General features: G+C 48.2%; 1 protein-coding gene across 5 annotated transcripts in view; it reads right to left on the reverse strand.

Moving 5' to 3' along the window:
- Positions 1-14,144, reverse strand: part of CHCHD6 (coiled-coil-helix-coiled-coil-helix domain containing 6) — a 250,621-nt gene that overhangs the window by 228,162 nt on the left and 8,315 nt on the right. For 4 of the 5 annotated variants that reach the window (XM_043588297.1, XM_043588300.1, XM_043588301.1 and 1 more), the window contains exon 2: positions 2,624-2,753. In XM_043588297.1, the coding sequence (XP_043444232.1) occupies positions 2,624-2,753 (130 nt within the window). Of the gene's footprint in view, positions 1-2,623; positions 2,754-10,613; positions 10,727-14,144 lie in introns of those variants that run through there. The other variant, XM_043588298.1, reaches the window with a different exon arrangement.

Below are 14,144 nucleotides of genomic sequence, written 5' to 3' on the forward strand. Positions count from 1 at the left end.
TTGACATGTAATTGATCATATTTACTTTTGCTTTCCATACAGTTTTCTCTTGTCATAACTACAAAAATAACATATCTACCTGTGGCAGAGACTGCGACACTGACCCACACTCCCACCTTCCACGCAGGCGCCTGTCCACTTCCCTGCCCCCTTGGTGGCACTATTTTACGTGTGTCTTTCGCTATTAGCCAAGCGGAGAATCTCATCACATGTTTATGATGATTTGTGCACATTTTCTACTGAGTTGTCACAGAGCTTTAAGAACTCTCAATATTAGGACTATTAATACTCTGTCGTGTGACAATTCCCTAGTTTATCATTCATTCTTCATTTATTTTTTCTAAGTTGCCTAATTTCTTATAGTTACACTTCCCACTTTTTGTCTCAACTCAGGGTTTCTTCACTTGATGAAGTGCTTAGAAAATCTACTTATTGTACTTGTATGTACTATTATTGTACTCTTATGGTTTCGATTCGTACATTTAAATCTTTTATTTCCTCTGACATTTATTCTGAGGTATGGTGTGACATAAGGATTTAATTTTAACTTCTTTCTCTAATCTTGTTCCATCGCTAAAATAAAAGCAAACACTGATTTTAAAAGTAAAAATATCTTAAAATTAGTCAACTTCAAGACAGCCCATTTATGCTGACTATTCTTCAGCACTCAGAAACTCAAACTCACAATCGTTTAAACAGTAAAATACTTTGTTACAACTAAAACCAAATGACAAATGAACCAACACTCTTGCTCCCTGAACTGCTAAAACCTACCAAACACTAAAACCAAGGCCTCTTTTAGCTTCCGAAGTCGAAACGGACGTGTGCATGATACATTTTGGCATTCTTGGCTTCTTTCATCACTTTTTCCCTCTCCCCAGTTAATTCAGTTTATGAAAGTGTACTGGGTGGGGCGCCTGGGTGGCTCAGTCGGTGAAGAGTCCTACTTCCGCTCAGGTCATGATCTCATGGTTCATGAGTGCGAGCCCTGCGTCAGGCTCTGTGCTGACAGCTCAGAGCCTGGAGCCTGCTTCTGATTCTGTGTCTCCCTCTCTCTCTGCCCCTCCCCCACTCATGCTCTGTTTCTCAAAAGTAAATAAATGTTAAAAGAAAATTTTTTTTAAGTGTACTGGGTTACAGCCCTCTTCAACCCCCTCTCTCACCAGCTGCTGTAGGTATCGGGGGAGCCACCCTTTTTGTTAAAGGAAAAGAGCATCATGTGAGGGTTTCAAGAATCTCACTCACCCCTTCACTGATACTCAAAAAGATCTCAGGGCAGATTCAGGAGCCCTGAAGCAGACAATACAGGGAAGAGCTGGTAGAAGGCCTGGCCAGAGTCCCTGGCTGCAAGTATGCAGGCAGAGCTCTCTGGCCACTGCACAGAGGTCTGTGACCTGGCCCCTGAACACCGCCCGACAGCTCCCCTTTCCTCGCACTTTGTACTCCAGAGATAGCAAATCGCTCCGAGGGCCCCACACAGGCCAGGCTGTACCATACCTCTGGGCCTCTATTAATGCAGAGGCGAATACCTGAACCACTGCTCTATCTTTCAAAATCCAGTTTAAACATCATCTCCCCTTGAAGCCCCTCCCTAAAATAATGAGGCACGCCTCTGTGCTACCCTGGCCACAGGCATGCTTCTAGGACATCACAATACTTGTACCCTACAGGGTTACACATCCAGCCCCCTCACTAGAGCCGTGAGCCGTTAAGGGAGGCATCCCCGTGTACTCATCGCTGTGCGCCAGCACCCGGCACACGCGCCCTGATCCCCGGCCAGCAGTCAGCAAATGCTGAGTGGACAGGATACAGCTCCTGCCTTCTCCAATGTTACAACCTCATACGGAAGACTGGCAGAAAAGACAAGTTGCAGGCGATACCTAAGACCCAGCTTCTCATAAACAAGTGTTTATGGGACAGAGCAGCAGCGGCCCCAAGGACTTTCCTTAAGGGTAATATCTTAGTATTTCTGCACCTTATATCCTTTCTGAAATTGTCGCATTCCTTTGTTTGCTGAAAGTCATTCAGAGAAAAGCACAAATGTCCTCATCTGTTATGGGCCCCACAGAAGAAGGATAAATGAGCTCCGGCCAGCGTAGGCATGGGAAGAGAAGCTCCTGAAACAGGCGGGCTGGCGGGCCCTTCCAGGAGGCCACGGTGACGCATCCCAGCAGCTGGGCCAAGGACCACCTCACGTGAGGGCTTGCTTCGAGACACTGAGGCCAATGCCCAAGTCATGGCCTCAGTTCCCCCACGCTGCCCTGATTCCCATAAATCCCTGTCATTCTTTGAACCGCGCCAAACAGTAACGGCAAAGCTTCTCTCGGGTCCTCAACAGCGACTTCTTACCTGCATTGCCGAACCAAGCCCTTCGGCCTCATTTGTCACTCATTGAGAAACTGGAATAGTGAGGCAAGCCGGTCTGGCCCCAGGCACACGTGCTCTGAGCAAAGGTGCTGTCATGCGCAGAAAGCCACACTCTCCCGAAAAGCAGTTACCAGAAACGTCACCCAGAGACAAACGGGAGCCACAATGGCTGTCAAATCTGTTCTGACAGGAAGGCTACTTGCCACCGCTTCCCCACCCCACCCCCGTCCCCCAGAGTCCTTGCAACCATCCATACCTTTCTCGGGGCCTTTGGAGGAGCCACCCGTAGAAGGCGTAGAAGGCGGAGGGGCAGGAGGCGGAGCTGGCTCCCCAGCTTTGCAAGGCTGGTTGGGATCCTTCATGCGGTTAACCACATTCTCAGACAGCTGGGAGAAGAGGTGAGGATGGGAAGAGAGGGACAGGGAAAAAGTTACATCATAGAAACCTCTGGAAATGCAGACTGCCCTTCATCCATGCCCCTGAGCGCACCACTTCCTCCAGACCAACTTCAATAACATAATCCTCCTCAAAACCTCTCAAGGTGGCCCAACGCCTCGCAGGTTGGTGCCAAAGCCCCATGTGGGCCGCCCAGCGCACGTCCTCTGCCGGCTTTCCAGCTTTGTTTCCTGCTGCTCCCTGCACACACTCTGCACGCCATGGGGCCACCTTCCTCACCTCCTCCGCATTCATTGCGCAGCTCCTCTGCCCAGAACCACCATCAGCGGTCCGTCCCCAGTACGTCTCCACCTGTCCAAAATTTCCCCTTCCTTTGAGGGCATCTCAGTGTCCCTCCTCCATGGACAGCACCCAAGAAAAGCATCCATTGTCCCCTTCCGTTTTACTCCCATCACAACACGTGTGCTCTTAGGGAAGCATCGCAGGCCCTACCTGCCTCATCCAAAAGATGTGCAAACACCTGGAGGGCCGGGGCGACCTCCCACCCCCCCCGGCCCCCGTGTACCCCCAGCACCACACATGGAGCAGACATCGCAACCCGGCTGGACCCCTTCCACCACGGCTCCCGCTAAATGAAGACTGGATAACCGACACTTTCATTCATTTCAGAGGAAGTGAAATAGGCATGAGGGTGTCATAAAACAGTTTACTGAAATGAAACAGCAAGCTAGGGATAAATCCAGAATAAAAACCCTTTAGAGTTCACTTCAGTAAATATTTATTAAGTACCTAATATGTGTAAGCATCATAAAGCACAGTTGAGGGAAAAACGTTAAAGATGACTTTAAGACAAAAGCCATAATCAGCAACTCCACTTCCAGGTATCCAGCCGAGAAAACTGCTCCCACATGTACAGGGCAGAAACGGAATAGAAAAAAACAAAACAAAACAAAAAAAGGAAAAAACATAAATATGCAACAATACGGAACTAGTTAAGGAAATGATGGTGTACATCTTCTACGAAATATTATGGAGCCATTAAGAAAGAATGAGGTAGGGGCACCTGGGTGGCTCAGTTGGTTAAGTGACCGACTTCAGCTCAGGTTATGATCTCATGTCTCGTGGGTTCAAGCCCTGCATCAGGCTCTGTGCTGACAGCTCAGATTCTGTGTCTCCCTCTCTCTGCCCCTCCCTTACACACTCTCTCTCTCTCTCTCTCTCAAAAATAAATAAACATTAAAAAGAAAGAAAAGAAAGAAAAAGAGAAAGAAGGAAAGAAAGAGAAAGAAACAAAGAAACAAACAAAGAAACAAACAAAGAAACAAAGAAAGAGGTAGGTGTGCCTGGGTAGATCAGTTGGATAAGCGTCTGACTCTTGATCTCGGTTCAGGTCATGATCTCATAGTTCGTGAGATCAAGCCCCGCATCGGCTCTGCACTGTTAGTGCAGAGCCTGCTTAGGATTCTCTCTCTCCTTCTCCTTCTGCCCCTCCCCTGCTCGCTTGCTCTCTCTCTCTCAAATAAACTTTAAAAAAAAAGAAAGAATGAGGTAAAACGTACAACTAACATGGAAGGGTTTAGAGGATAATGCTCCTGATTTTTTAAAGTCATAGAACCCTTTGTATAGCTCAATTTTTTTTATTATTTTAGAGAGAGAAAGAAAGAATACATACACACAAATGCATGTATCTACTCAGAGGTAAACATCAATGAGGCTACACAGGAAACACAATGGGTACATCCTGCAAGTGGGCTCAGGGGCAGCTGGGGCAGGACATTCACTTTGGGCACTTGTGTGTTTTAAATTGTTTACCATGAACATTTGTTAGCAACAAAAGATTATAATAGTAATAACGGAGTCCCTCTAGTGTTTCAAATAAATACAAACTAAATAATTAACGATATGGGACAAGAGAAGACCAAGCGTATACAGCAGTGGAAGAAACTGAGAATCCAGAAATAAAGCTGTATATCTAAGTTCAACTGATGGACAAGGTGCCAAGACAATCTAATGGGGAAAGAACCCCCATTTGTCTCTTCAACAAATGGTGTAGGCAGAGCTGGATTTCGATACGTGAAAGAAGGAAGTTGAACACCTACCTCACACCGTATATAAAAATTAACTCAAAATGGATTGGAGACCTAAATGTAGGAGCTAAAACAACATACAGGTAAATAAAAGGAAATATAAGGGGAAGTCTTTATGACCTTGGCTTTGGCAGTGAGTTTAAAGATATGACACCAAAAGCACAAGCAACCAAAGCAAATGAGGTTGTTTTGGACTTCCATCAAAATTTAAAAGTTTTATGTACCAAAGACCCAATAAAGCAAGTGACAAGGCAACCTACAAAATGGGAGAAAATATTTGCAAATCATACGTGTGACAAAGTCTATGTATCTAGAATAAGAGAACTCCCACAACTCAGTAATACAAAGAAAAATAACCCAATTTTTAAAATGAGCAAAAAGATATCTGAATAGATATTTCTCCAAGGATATATGAATGGCCAATAAGCAAATGAAAAGATGCTCATATCATTAGTCATTAGAGACATGCAAATTCAAACCACAATGAAATACCACTTCATACCCACTAGGAAGGCTATAATCAAAAAGTCAGAGGGGTGCCTGGCTCAATCAGTTAAATGTCCAACTTTGGCTCAGGTCATGATCTTGCAGTTCATGGGTTTGAGCCCCATGATGGGCTCTGTGCCGACAGCTCAGGGCCTGGAGCCTGCTTCAGATTCTGTGTCTCCCTCTCTCTCTGACCCTCCCCCACTCCTACTCTGTCTCTCTCAAAAATAAATAAACATTTAAAAAAAATTTTAAGTCAGATAACAAGTATTCCAAAGATATGGAGACATCAGAACCCTCGTACACTGCTCATGGCAATATAAAGTTCCACAGCCACTGTGGAAAACAGTCTGGAAGTTCCTCAAAAGGTTAAACAGAGAATTAGTATATGATCCAGCAGTTCCATTCCTAGGCATCTACTCAGGAGAAGTGAAAATATATATCCCCACAAAAATTTGTACATGAACATTCTTGTCAGCATTATCCATAAGAACCAAGAAGTGGAAAGAACCCAAATGTGCTTCAACTGATGAATGGAAAAGTAAAATGTAGTCCATCCATCAAGGGAACATTATTTGGCCGTAAAAAGGAATGAAATACTGATACTCACTACAAAATGCATGAAACCTGAAACCATTACACTAAGGGAAATAAGCCAGACACACAAAGCAACATATTGCATAATTCCACTTCTTTGAAATGTCTAGAATAGGCAAATTTCTAAAGATAAAAAGTAGATTAGTGGTTGCCTTCAGCTTGAAGGAACAGAACAAGTGAGGACTGATAGCTAGAAGGTAAGAGATGGGGGAGGGGCTGATTAAAATGTTCTAAAAACTATTATGATAGTTACACACACCTATGAAAATTCTAAAAACCACTGAAGTGTGCACTTTAAATGGGTGAGTTGCTGGGGTGCCTGGGTGGCTCAGTCAGTTAAGAGTCCGACTTCAGCTCAGGTCATGATCTCACAGTTCATGAGTTCGAGACCCGCGTCAGGCTCTGTGCTAATAGCTTGGAGCCTGGAGCCTGCTTTGGATTCTGTGTCTCCCTCTCTATCTGCCCCTCCTCTGCTCGCTCTCTCTCTCTGTCTCTGTCTCTGAAAAATAAACATTAAAAAAAAGTTTTTTAATGGATGAGTTGTATGGTATGTGAACCGTATCTCAATAAAGCTGTTATAAAGAAAAAGAGAGAACCAAAGACAAAAATGAGCAGTGTAGACAGGATGTCACTCAGCAAAAGCAGGTTATCCCAGGGAAGGTGTACCTGTGCTGGTTCCTGAGGGGTGGGAGCAGGATTTGACAGGACAGAAGCTACCGTGTATTGGGGGGCAGGGGGTACCTCACACGGTGCAGGGTGCGGTGCGGAGAGAAGAGGCACAGACAGAGACCAGTGTGCCTGCAGCAGTAAGCTCATTGTGGAAGGTGTGGGCTATAAAGGAGGACTTGGATGAGGCTGGTACTGAGAGGAGCTTCGAAGTCAGACAGAGGGGCTCCAACAATTGCAGGGCGTGGCTGAAAGTTTGGGGGCCAGGAAGGAACACAGGCTGTGTTTTTAGAGGATGAATTGCAGTGCTATAGGGAGCCCTTGGGAGCGTGGAGCGGGCCTTTGGTCATGAAGTGACAAGGGCCTGTGGCACCAGCAGCAGCAGCAGCAGCAGCAGCAGCAGTGGCATGGAATGAAAGGCTTTGCCTGGTGCTGCCTCGGGAAGAACAGAGGAGAGCGCAGTTAAGAAGAAGGAGTTCTGATCTGTAGTTAGTGGGAAAACTTGAGAATACCAGAAACAAGGAAATCAAGAATAGGGTATTTTGAAAGAGCAGCAAATGAGCTGGGATGTGGATACAAAATCCCAGACGAGAAAACGGAAAGAGCCCTTAGGATCTTTTGGCTCACTTCGTTACGGCCACGGCGACAAAGGCCCAAGATGAGTCAATACGCTGGAAGGCGAAGGGGCAGTTCTCCAGTGCAGCCTGCCCATTTCTTGCGCAAAGCAGCTGTGCAGAGGGCCAAGGTGGGACACCAGGTGGGGTGTGAGGTGACAGCAGAGCTGAGGTGCAGTGTTCTTCCAGGAGGCGGGGACACGGAGCTGGTACTCAACAGCGAACACAGGCTGCACGGAAAGGTTTGGGTGGTGCGCTGGAACCAGCTCATGAGAGCTGAGTTTTAAATTTCCAGGAATTTTGCAAGCTGGTTGACTTCATGACAGGAGCTTGAAACTGGCCACGACTGGGGAGTCTGTCCACCACAGAAACTGGCAAATACTACATAGCAGGGTCCTTTCTAGGGTAGAGATCTGATCGCAGAACTTTTACCAGCACACCACGGGGCATCGCTCCCCTCACCCCTGCTTCTGCAAGCAGACCCTGCGAGAGGCCCCAGTCCTCTGAGGGACAGGGCGTGCGAGAGCACTGAGTGCTCCTAGAATCTACACGGGTGTGGGTGAGGCATCAATGGCATGCGTGATGCGCATGAAAGAGGCAGCCACAGCAGGTAAGGCCCCAATCCTTGCTGTGGAAAAGGGTCACGTGACCAGCAAGAGCATGCCCTGCACACACACAGAAGACCACAGTAGAGCAGCCACGTGGGGACCAGAGGAAGCAGCCTGGCCGAGGGCACCGTAACTACAGTCCAGTTTCCTTCCTCAAGTATCTGCTTATGAAGCACTCACTGGGTGATAGCAGTGTTCTGGAAGCCGTGGGTGAGAAGAAACAGCAATGAAACGGCAGTCAAAGAGACATGCCCCCTGATTCGTGGAGCTTACATTCTCATGGGAAGTGAGAGACAATAAAGAAGTAAACAGACAATTTCACATATCCTATTTCATCCAACCTAAGACTCCATCAACTGTAAATCACACTGCTTTTCAAATAACCTCAAGAAAGAAAAAAAAAAAAAAACACTAAGGAAATGAACATTCCACCTATTACAGGACACCCTATCCCACAGATGTTAAAAACCTGTGTCTTAAAGATCAGCACAGCACGTCAGGAGACAAGTGCTAGGAATGAATAAAATACAGAATCACACTGATGGGGGCACGGGGGGGCAGCACAGGAAGCCACAGGCACAGGCGATGGCCCCTCAGAGGCGAAGACAATAATGTTAAAACTCCCACCCCAAATGAGGAGGCCTGACCACATGTACATGTTGAGATCCTGGAGAAAACGATCTGGTGCCAAGCAGAGACGCGAGTAAGTGCAAAGCCTCTGACAAGAACAGAGCCTGGCATGTCCAAGTGCCTAACAGAAGGCCAGCGTGTGAGGAGAGTGGGACCAGATGACCAGGCCAAGGCGGCAGGCAAAGGCAAGACCACAAGCCCCGGCAGAGCGACGTGAGAAGCCCAAATATGACTCAAGGACCAAGGAAGCTATGGTGGGGTTCTACACAGGTGACTCACGGGCTCCGATTTCTTCATCCCAGCCTGGGGGGCATCCACTGAACCACACTACTTGGTGAGTAAGGGGTTAAGGAAAACATTGGCAAGCTTCTTGTTGGCAGTAGGAGATTTGTAATATTTTTTAATGTTGCTACAAAATACAGCAAGTAATATTTTAATCAACAAATATACATATACACACAGTAGTCATGCGAGAATAAACACCATCTGGGCAAGGCTCCCTGTACCAACAGAACCAGAATGGGGGCCTCTGGAGCCAGACGGGTCTGGGAGCTCTGGTGCCAGAGGCCCACTGGTCACTGTGCCATCCGAGGGGGCCAGACAGGCTCCTGTGTGGTCAGGAGACAGAGGGCCACCCCCAGAGCAGTGCAGGGACACGGGAGTGCTACCTGCGCTCTGCTGTGTGGCCTGGACCTGCCCAGTTCTTTGGCTTCTCTAAGCATCACATCTCTCACCCACAAAACGGGGGTCCCTTGAGCCTGGACTGACTGCGATACAGCTCAGGAGTTCAGGGCTTCGTGGTCAGGCAGGCCTGCGTTTGAATCCCATCAAGCTGCTTACTCACTGCGTGACCTTGGGTAGGGGACTTCTTACCTCTAAATCAGTTTCTTCATCTGTGAGATGGAAATAATTAGTGGTACAGTCTGCGGGGCTGTTGTGCAGATTAAATGAAGCAATCTACACCAAGCAGTTGGCACAGAGTAAACAAACAATATCAGCTATTATGGGAAACTGCAAAGCAGTACACAAATATTAATTACCACCCATACGAGGCACTTACTGAGTGTGCAAAAATGCATGAGCTAATCGATAACAGTAACAATGGTTAACATCTGCCGCGTACTACAAACTGAGTGTTCTGTGTTCCACGTGCAGCTTTGTGACCTTGACCAGGTTTCTTCCCTCCTCTTCCATCATCTGTACAAAAGTCGGGCAGATTCTTTTTAAAGCACCCTCCAGCGCACAACTGGTGGCTCCAATCTGGACCTGGCCTCGGCCTAGAGTGACACAGGGACTCAGGGGAGGAGACCCGTGCCGCCTCCAAAGGGGCACATTTGCCTGATGCCTGCCCGAGTCTCCGGGGACAACCGGGAGCCCGAGAAGGCAAGCATGCACGGACACCTCACCACTCTGTCCTAACACACGGGGCCGGGCACCCAGACTGCACTGTCCAACCATCACCACTCCCTGACGGCAACCAAACCACGTCCTTCACCCAAAAGCGCTGAATTTCTAGGCCGGTTCCCAAAGAGGGGGCGGGAGGCTTCTTTCTCAAACCACACAGGTCTGTAAGTCAGGTGGCCACCTCACAGCTGAAAGGCCAGGGAGAAGGGTGCTGCTTTACCAAACACATGTAGGTACTGCCCATTTCTGATGGAAGAACAGCGACCCACGAGACCTAACACACGTGACCACCTCCTTGCCATTGCTCCCACCAGAAGACAAGTTCCATGGGAGCAGGGAGTCTGCTGTATCACCCTCGCTGTATCTCCCGCGCCCAGAAAGTGCCCAGCTCAACTATTTGTTAAACACGGAACTAAAGAAATATCTATCAAAGGCCCAGGTCCACAACACCAAGCTACTCCGATGGAGTATGTCAAGAGATAACAGCCGAGAACTTTGTACACAAAGAGCTGACGGTCAGACAGAGTGGGTAAGACGCACTGGCACAGAGAACACAAGGTGCCGGCTATCAGTGAGAGGCCTGAGCCAGCACGCCCAGGAGCTCTCCCAAAGGAGCCTAAGTGTCAGCTGGAAGAGAGAGCGCCTGAGACGGGCCTGAAAAGAAAAAAGAGAACGTGGAGAAGGGTGGGGGGTCAAGAGGTGTTCCAAAGAGGAAGGGTACAAGGAAGGCACAGCAGAAGTCCAAGGTTCGGCCTCACCGAGCGCAGGTCCATGAAGAAAGTAAGACATGGAGGGCTGGTGGGCTCCCTGCCACCAGGAGGGCCTTGAACGACAAGAGGAGAATGGTATTTATTCTGCCATCAACTGGGAGCCGCTGACACTTTCCAAGCAGGGCCTCAGTCGCGATCTTCTCTTCACACAGAATACCCTGGCAAAGCTGCAAGAAGGGCAGAGGTCACAGAGGGCCAAAGGCAGGGTCGCTGCCACAACAGTGCACGTCCGGAGTAGGAGGGCTGGGAAGTGTACCTCTGCAGGAGTTGGGGAGGATGTGGTGGCAAAAGACTCCACGCAAGCGAAATAACTGGAGACCTGGCATCTGAATGCGTGCACAGGGCAAGTGAAAAAAGCAATTTACAAAGTGGTATAGGCAGTATGTTCTCATTTGTGCTATAAAAAGGGAAAGAGCGGGCTTGTCTATGGAGGCTTGGGAAAAGCCTGAAAGGATGCAGGAGAAACTATGAACAGTTGGCATTTAAAAATAAGACGCATCTTGCAAGAAGCCTTAAAGGAAAAACGAGGGAAAGATGACAGCAAGGCCCAGACCCGGCTCGCTGGAGAGGAGGCACCATCGCTGGGCCGAGAACTGCTCTGCAAGTGTGTGGTGCTCTAAATCCATTCAGGCAGCTCTGTTCCCAGGCAAGTAAACCGACTACACAGGACACTGCGAGAGGTTTCATGTAAAGAAAGATATTAGGGACTCCCTGGCATCAGAGTGCCACGGGGCTGACCAGAGAGCAAGCGTAACACCTCCACACTCCAGAAGGGGGCAACAAAGCTCACAGTTGGGGCAGAGGAACTTCCGACCTAGGACAGGGGGTCCTATTCCAAGATAATGAGAAAAACAGCCTACCTAATATTCCCTGAGCGAGCTCCACAGGCCAGGCCCCAAGCTAAGTGCATTCCCATTTTACAGAAGACGACACTGGAGTCAGGGAGGTGAAACAACTCACCCAAGATCGCAGAAAGTCTTAAGCGCTAAGTGCTCAGGCCAGGACTTGGATCTGAACCCTGGCCACCTGCACAAGGGAAAGCAGTAACTGAGAGCCACTGTGGGGTGGCAGCATGGCCAATTCAAGAAAAATAAAAATAATTTGCAGGTCACATTTCCCCCATTGATGATGCTTTATGGAGCCCCTGGATAGGGGGTGGGAGGGAGAGCTTATATGTACTCATAAAACACACAGCCTACTTAAATTAGGAGAATGTCAATATGAAAAATTAGCACTTTGTTAGGCTTAACGTGTTACTCATCCAGACACATCTAGAAGTAGCAATGCGGAGGCAGCTTCCTAAGCATTATTCTTTGCATTAGCAAATGCTCTGATGTTCAAATGAGTTCACGGCACCGGCTCATTTATGAGAAGAGGCGGCATCCTGCTCACGGAAGAACGGACAAGGTGTGGTGCAGAGAAGTGGCTTGCCCGAGTTCTCTGGTGACTCAGCAGCCACTAGGCCTGCACAGCCATGGTCGAGGCCGCTCGCTGCAACATTTTCTGAGGATGCGCTAGGTGCCAGGAGATAAACTGGGGCTCACTGCTCTCTCCAAGCTGGGCCTAGGGCTTCTCCAGTCAGGCTGAGCACCTGGGGAAGTTTCCAGAAGAATGAGCTTGCAGGTAGTCGGGTCTGTCCGTGGCTCCTGATGCCCAGATTCCCCAAGCCCCTTGAAGGCACTGCCCGATCTTGTGGTTCTAAAAAGATTTGTCTCCTTGCCTAAGGCTGTTGCCTTGGAGATTCTGTTCACTACTCTTTCAGTTTTCTATGAGCTGAAATTAGATCCACCGGCTGCTCACCACAGATTTAAATCCCAGAATGTCAGAACAAGAAGAGCCCTCGGAGACCTCCTCCACTGAGCGTGGCAAACACAAATGCCCACAGGTGTGAGGCAAGTGACAGAATTAGTAGAATGGGCCTAGTAGGAAAAAAACACAGTGCAAGGACAACATGGTGGGGACAGCGGTGAGAGCACATGCCCCTCAGAGAGGGCAGCTACCTCGTAACTCGAGGAAAGTTATTGCCATGTGGGAATGTGGACCAGACTTTCCATTTGTCCCCCAAAGAGCTAAAAATTGAATTTATGTAAAGCCTCCGAGCTTTAAATGTTGGCAATCAATTCGAATCAATTAATTCCACAAAGTTTCTGGACTCGTGGTTTGGGGCAAAAAAAAAAAAAAAAACGGCTCTGGGCTAAATACTGGGGACAGAAAGACAAACAGATGTGGCTCCTACTCACAGGGCAGGAAGGGAGTAAGCAAGGAAGAGATCATCTCTGCCCACGCAGGAAGCACTGGGAGGTGAGCACAGTCTGCAAGACCCAGGACAAGGACGACCCAGGGTGAGGGCGTGACATCAGAGGGTGCCTTTCAGAAGGTGACACTTGAACTGGTCCTGAGAATGACAAGGAGTTTAGCCAGTCACAGGGAAAGAAAATACTGCAGACAGAGGGGAACAGAGTCACAGGCAGCTCAGAGTACAGAAGAGCAGGTGTCCTCCCTACCAACATGTTCAGAGGCAGAAAAGGCAATAGCAGACAGCCCCCGTGAGCCAGGCCCAGGAATCTGCCTTTAACCAAAGGGAATGACACAATTAGCTTTAACTCTGCACAATCACTGACACAACCAGCCAGTAAGGGGCACTGCCCCAGAGTGCAGGACGGATGAAACAATTGAGAAAGGAGATGAACTTTTCCCCGATGTGCCTCCTTTGGAACTGCCTGAATTTTATCATCATTTGCCTGATGATAAGTAAAATTTGTGTTGTTTTCTTTTTAATTACCCTGCCGGTACTAGGAGAGAGAGGTTTGTGGGAGACACGTCTATAGGGAGAAAGAACAATTTATCAGATGGTCAAGGGAAAACAGAATGGGGAGTTAGCTAGGACAAAAGCAAAAACAGAGAAATGGTTAGAAGGGAAAACGCAAGATCTGTCATTAAACATAGAGAACAAAGGGATGTGGGGTCCAGCTTTCTGGCGGAGGAGCTGGCTGGCTGGAGCCATCCAAAGCTTAACAAACAAGAGCGATTTCGAGGGAAGCAGAGGAGGGGACGCAGGTGGGTTCTGGCAGATATAGTGAATTACATGCACCCATGAAACATACAATGGGACAGCTCTGGGTTAGATGTTTAGAATCCAAAAGTCAACAGCTCGTGAATGAGGATGAAAGAGAATGGCCAGGGTGCAGAAGGGAAAGAAAGCTGAACTAGGAAACATTCTGAAGCCTCCACCAGCCGCAGAGAAACAGCAGAGGCGGCAGGTTTGATCTGGAAACCAGAGCTGCTGCAGCACAGCGAGCAGGGACCCCCCACCAAGAGGTGGAAAAGGTAGACTGGAAACCTGAAGGATCAAAGATGCTTCTAGTGCAGCGGCTTTACCTCCCCAATGAGGGAGGTGACCCAAGATGAACTTAGTAAGAGTTAGAGTTAACAACTATCCTTATATTTACATGACTTTATAGATTTTACTTTTATGGAGAAAGATCTTCCACATCATACTGTGACACAGTTAGGGAGAAT

This window comes from Prionailurus bengalensis, chromosome A2 (genome assembly GCF_016509475.1).
Source record: "Prionailurus bengalensis isolate Pbe53 chromosome A2, Fcat_Pben_1.1_paternal_pri, whole genome shotgun sequence".
Classification (NCBI taxonomy): domain Eukaryota; kingdom Metazoa; phylum Chordata; class Mammalia; order Carnivora; family Felidae; genus Prionailurus; species Prionailurus bengalensis.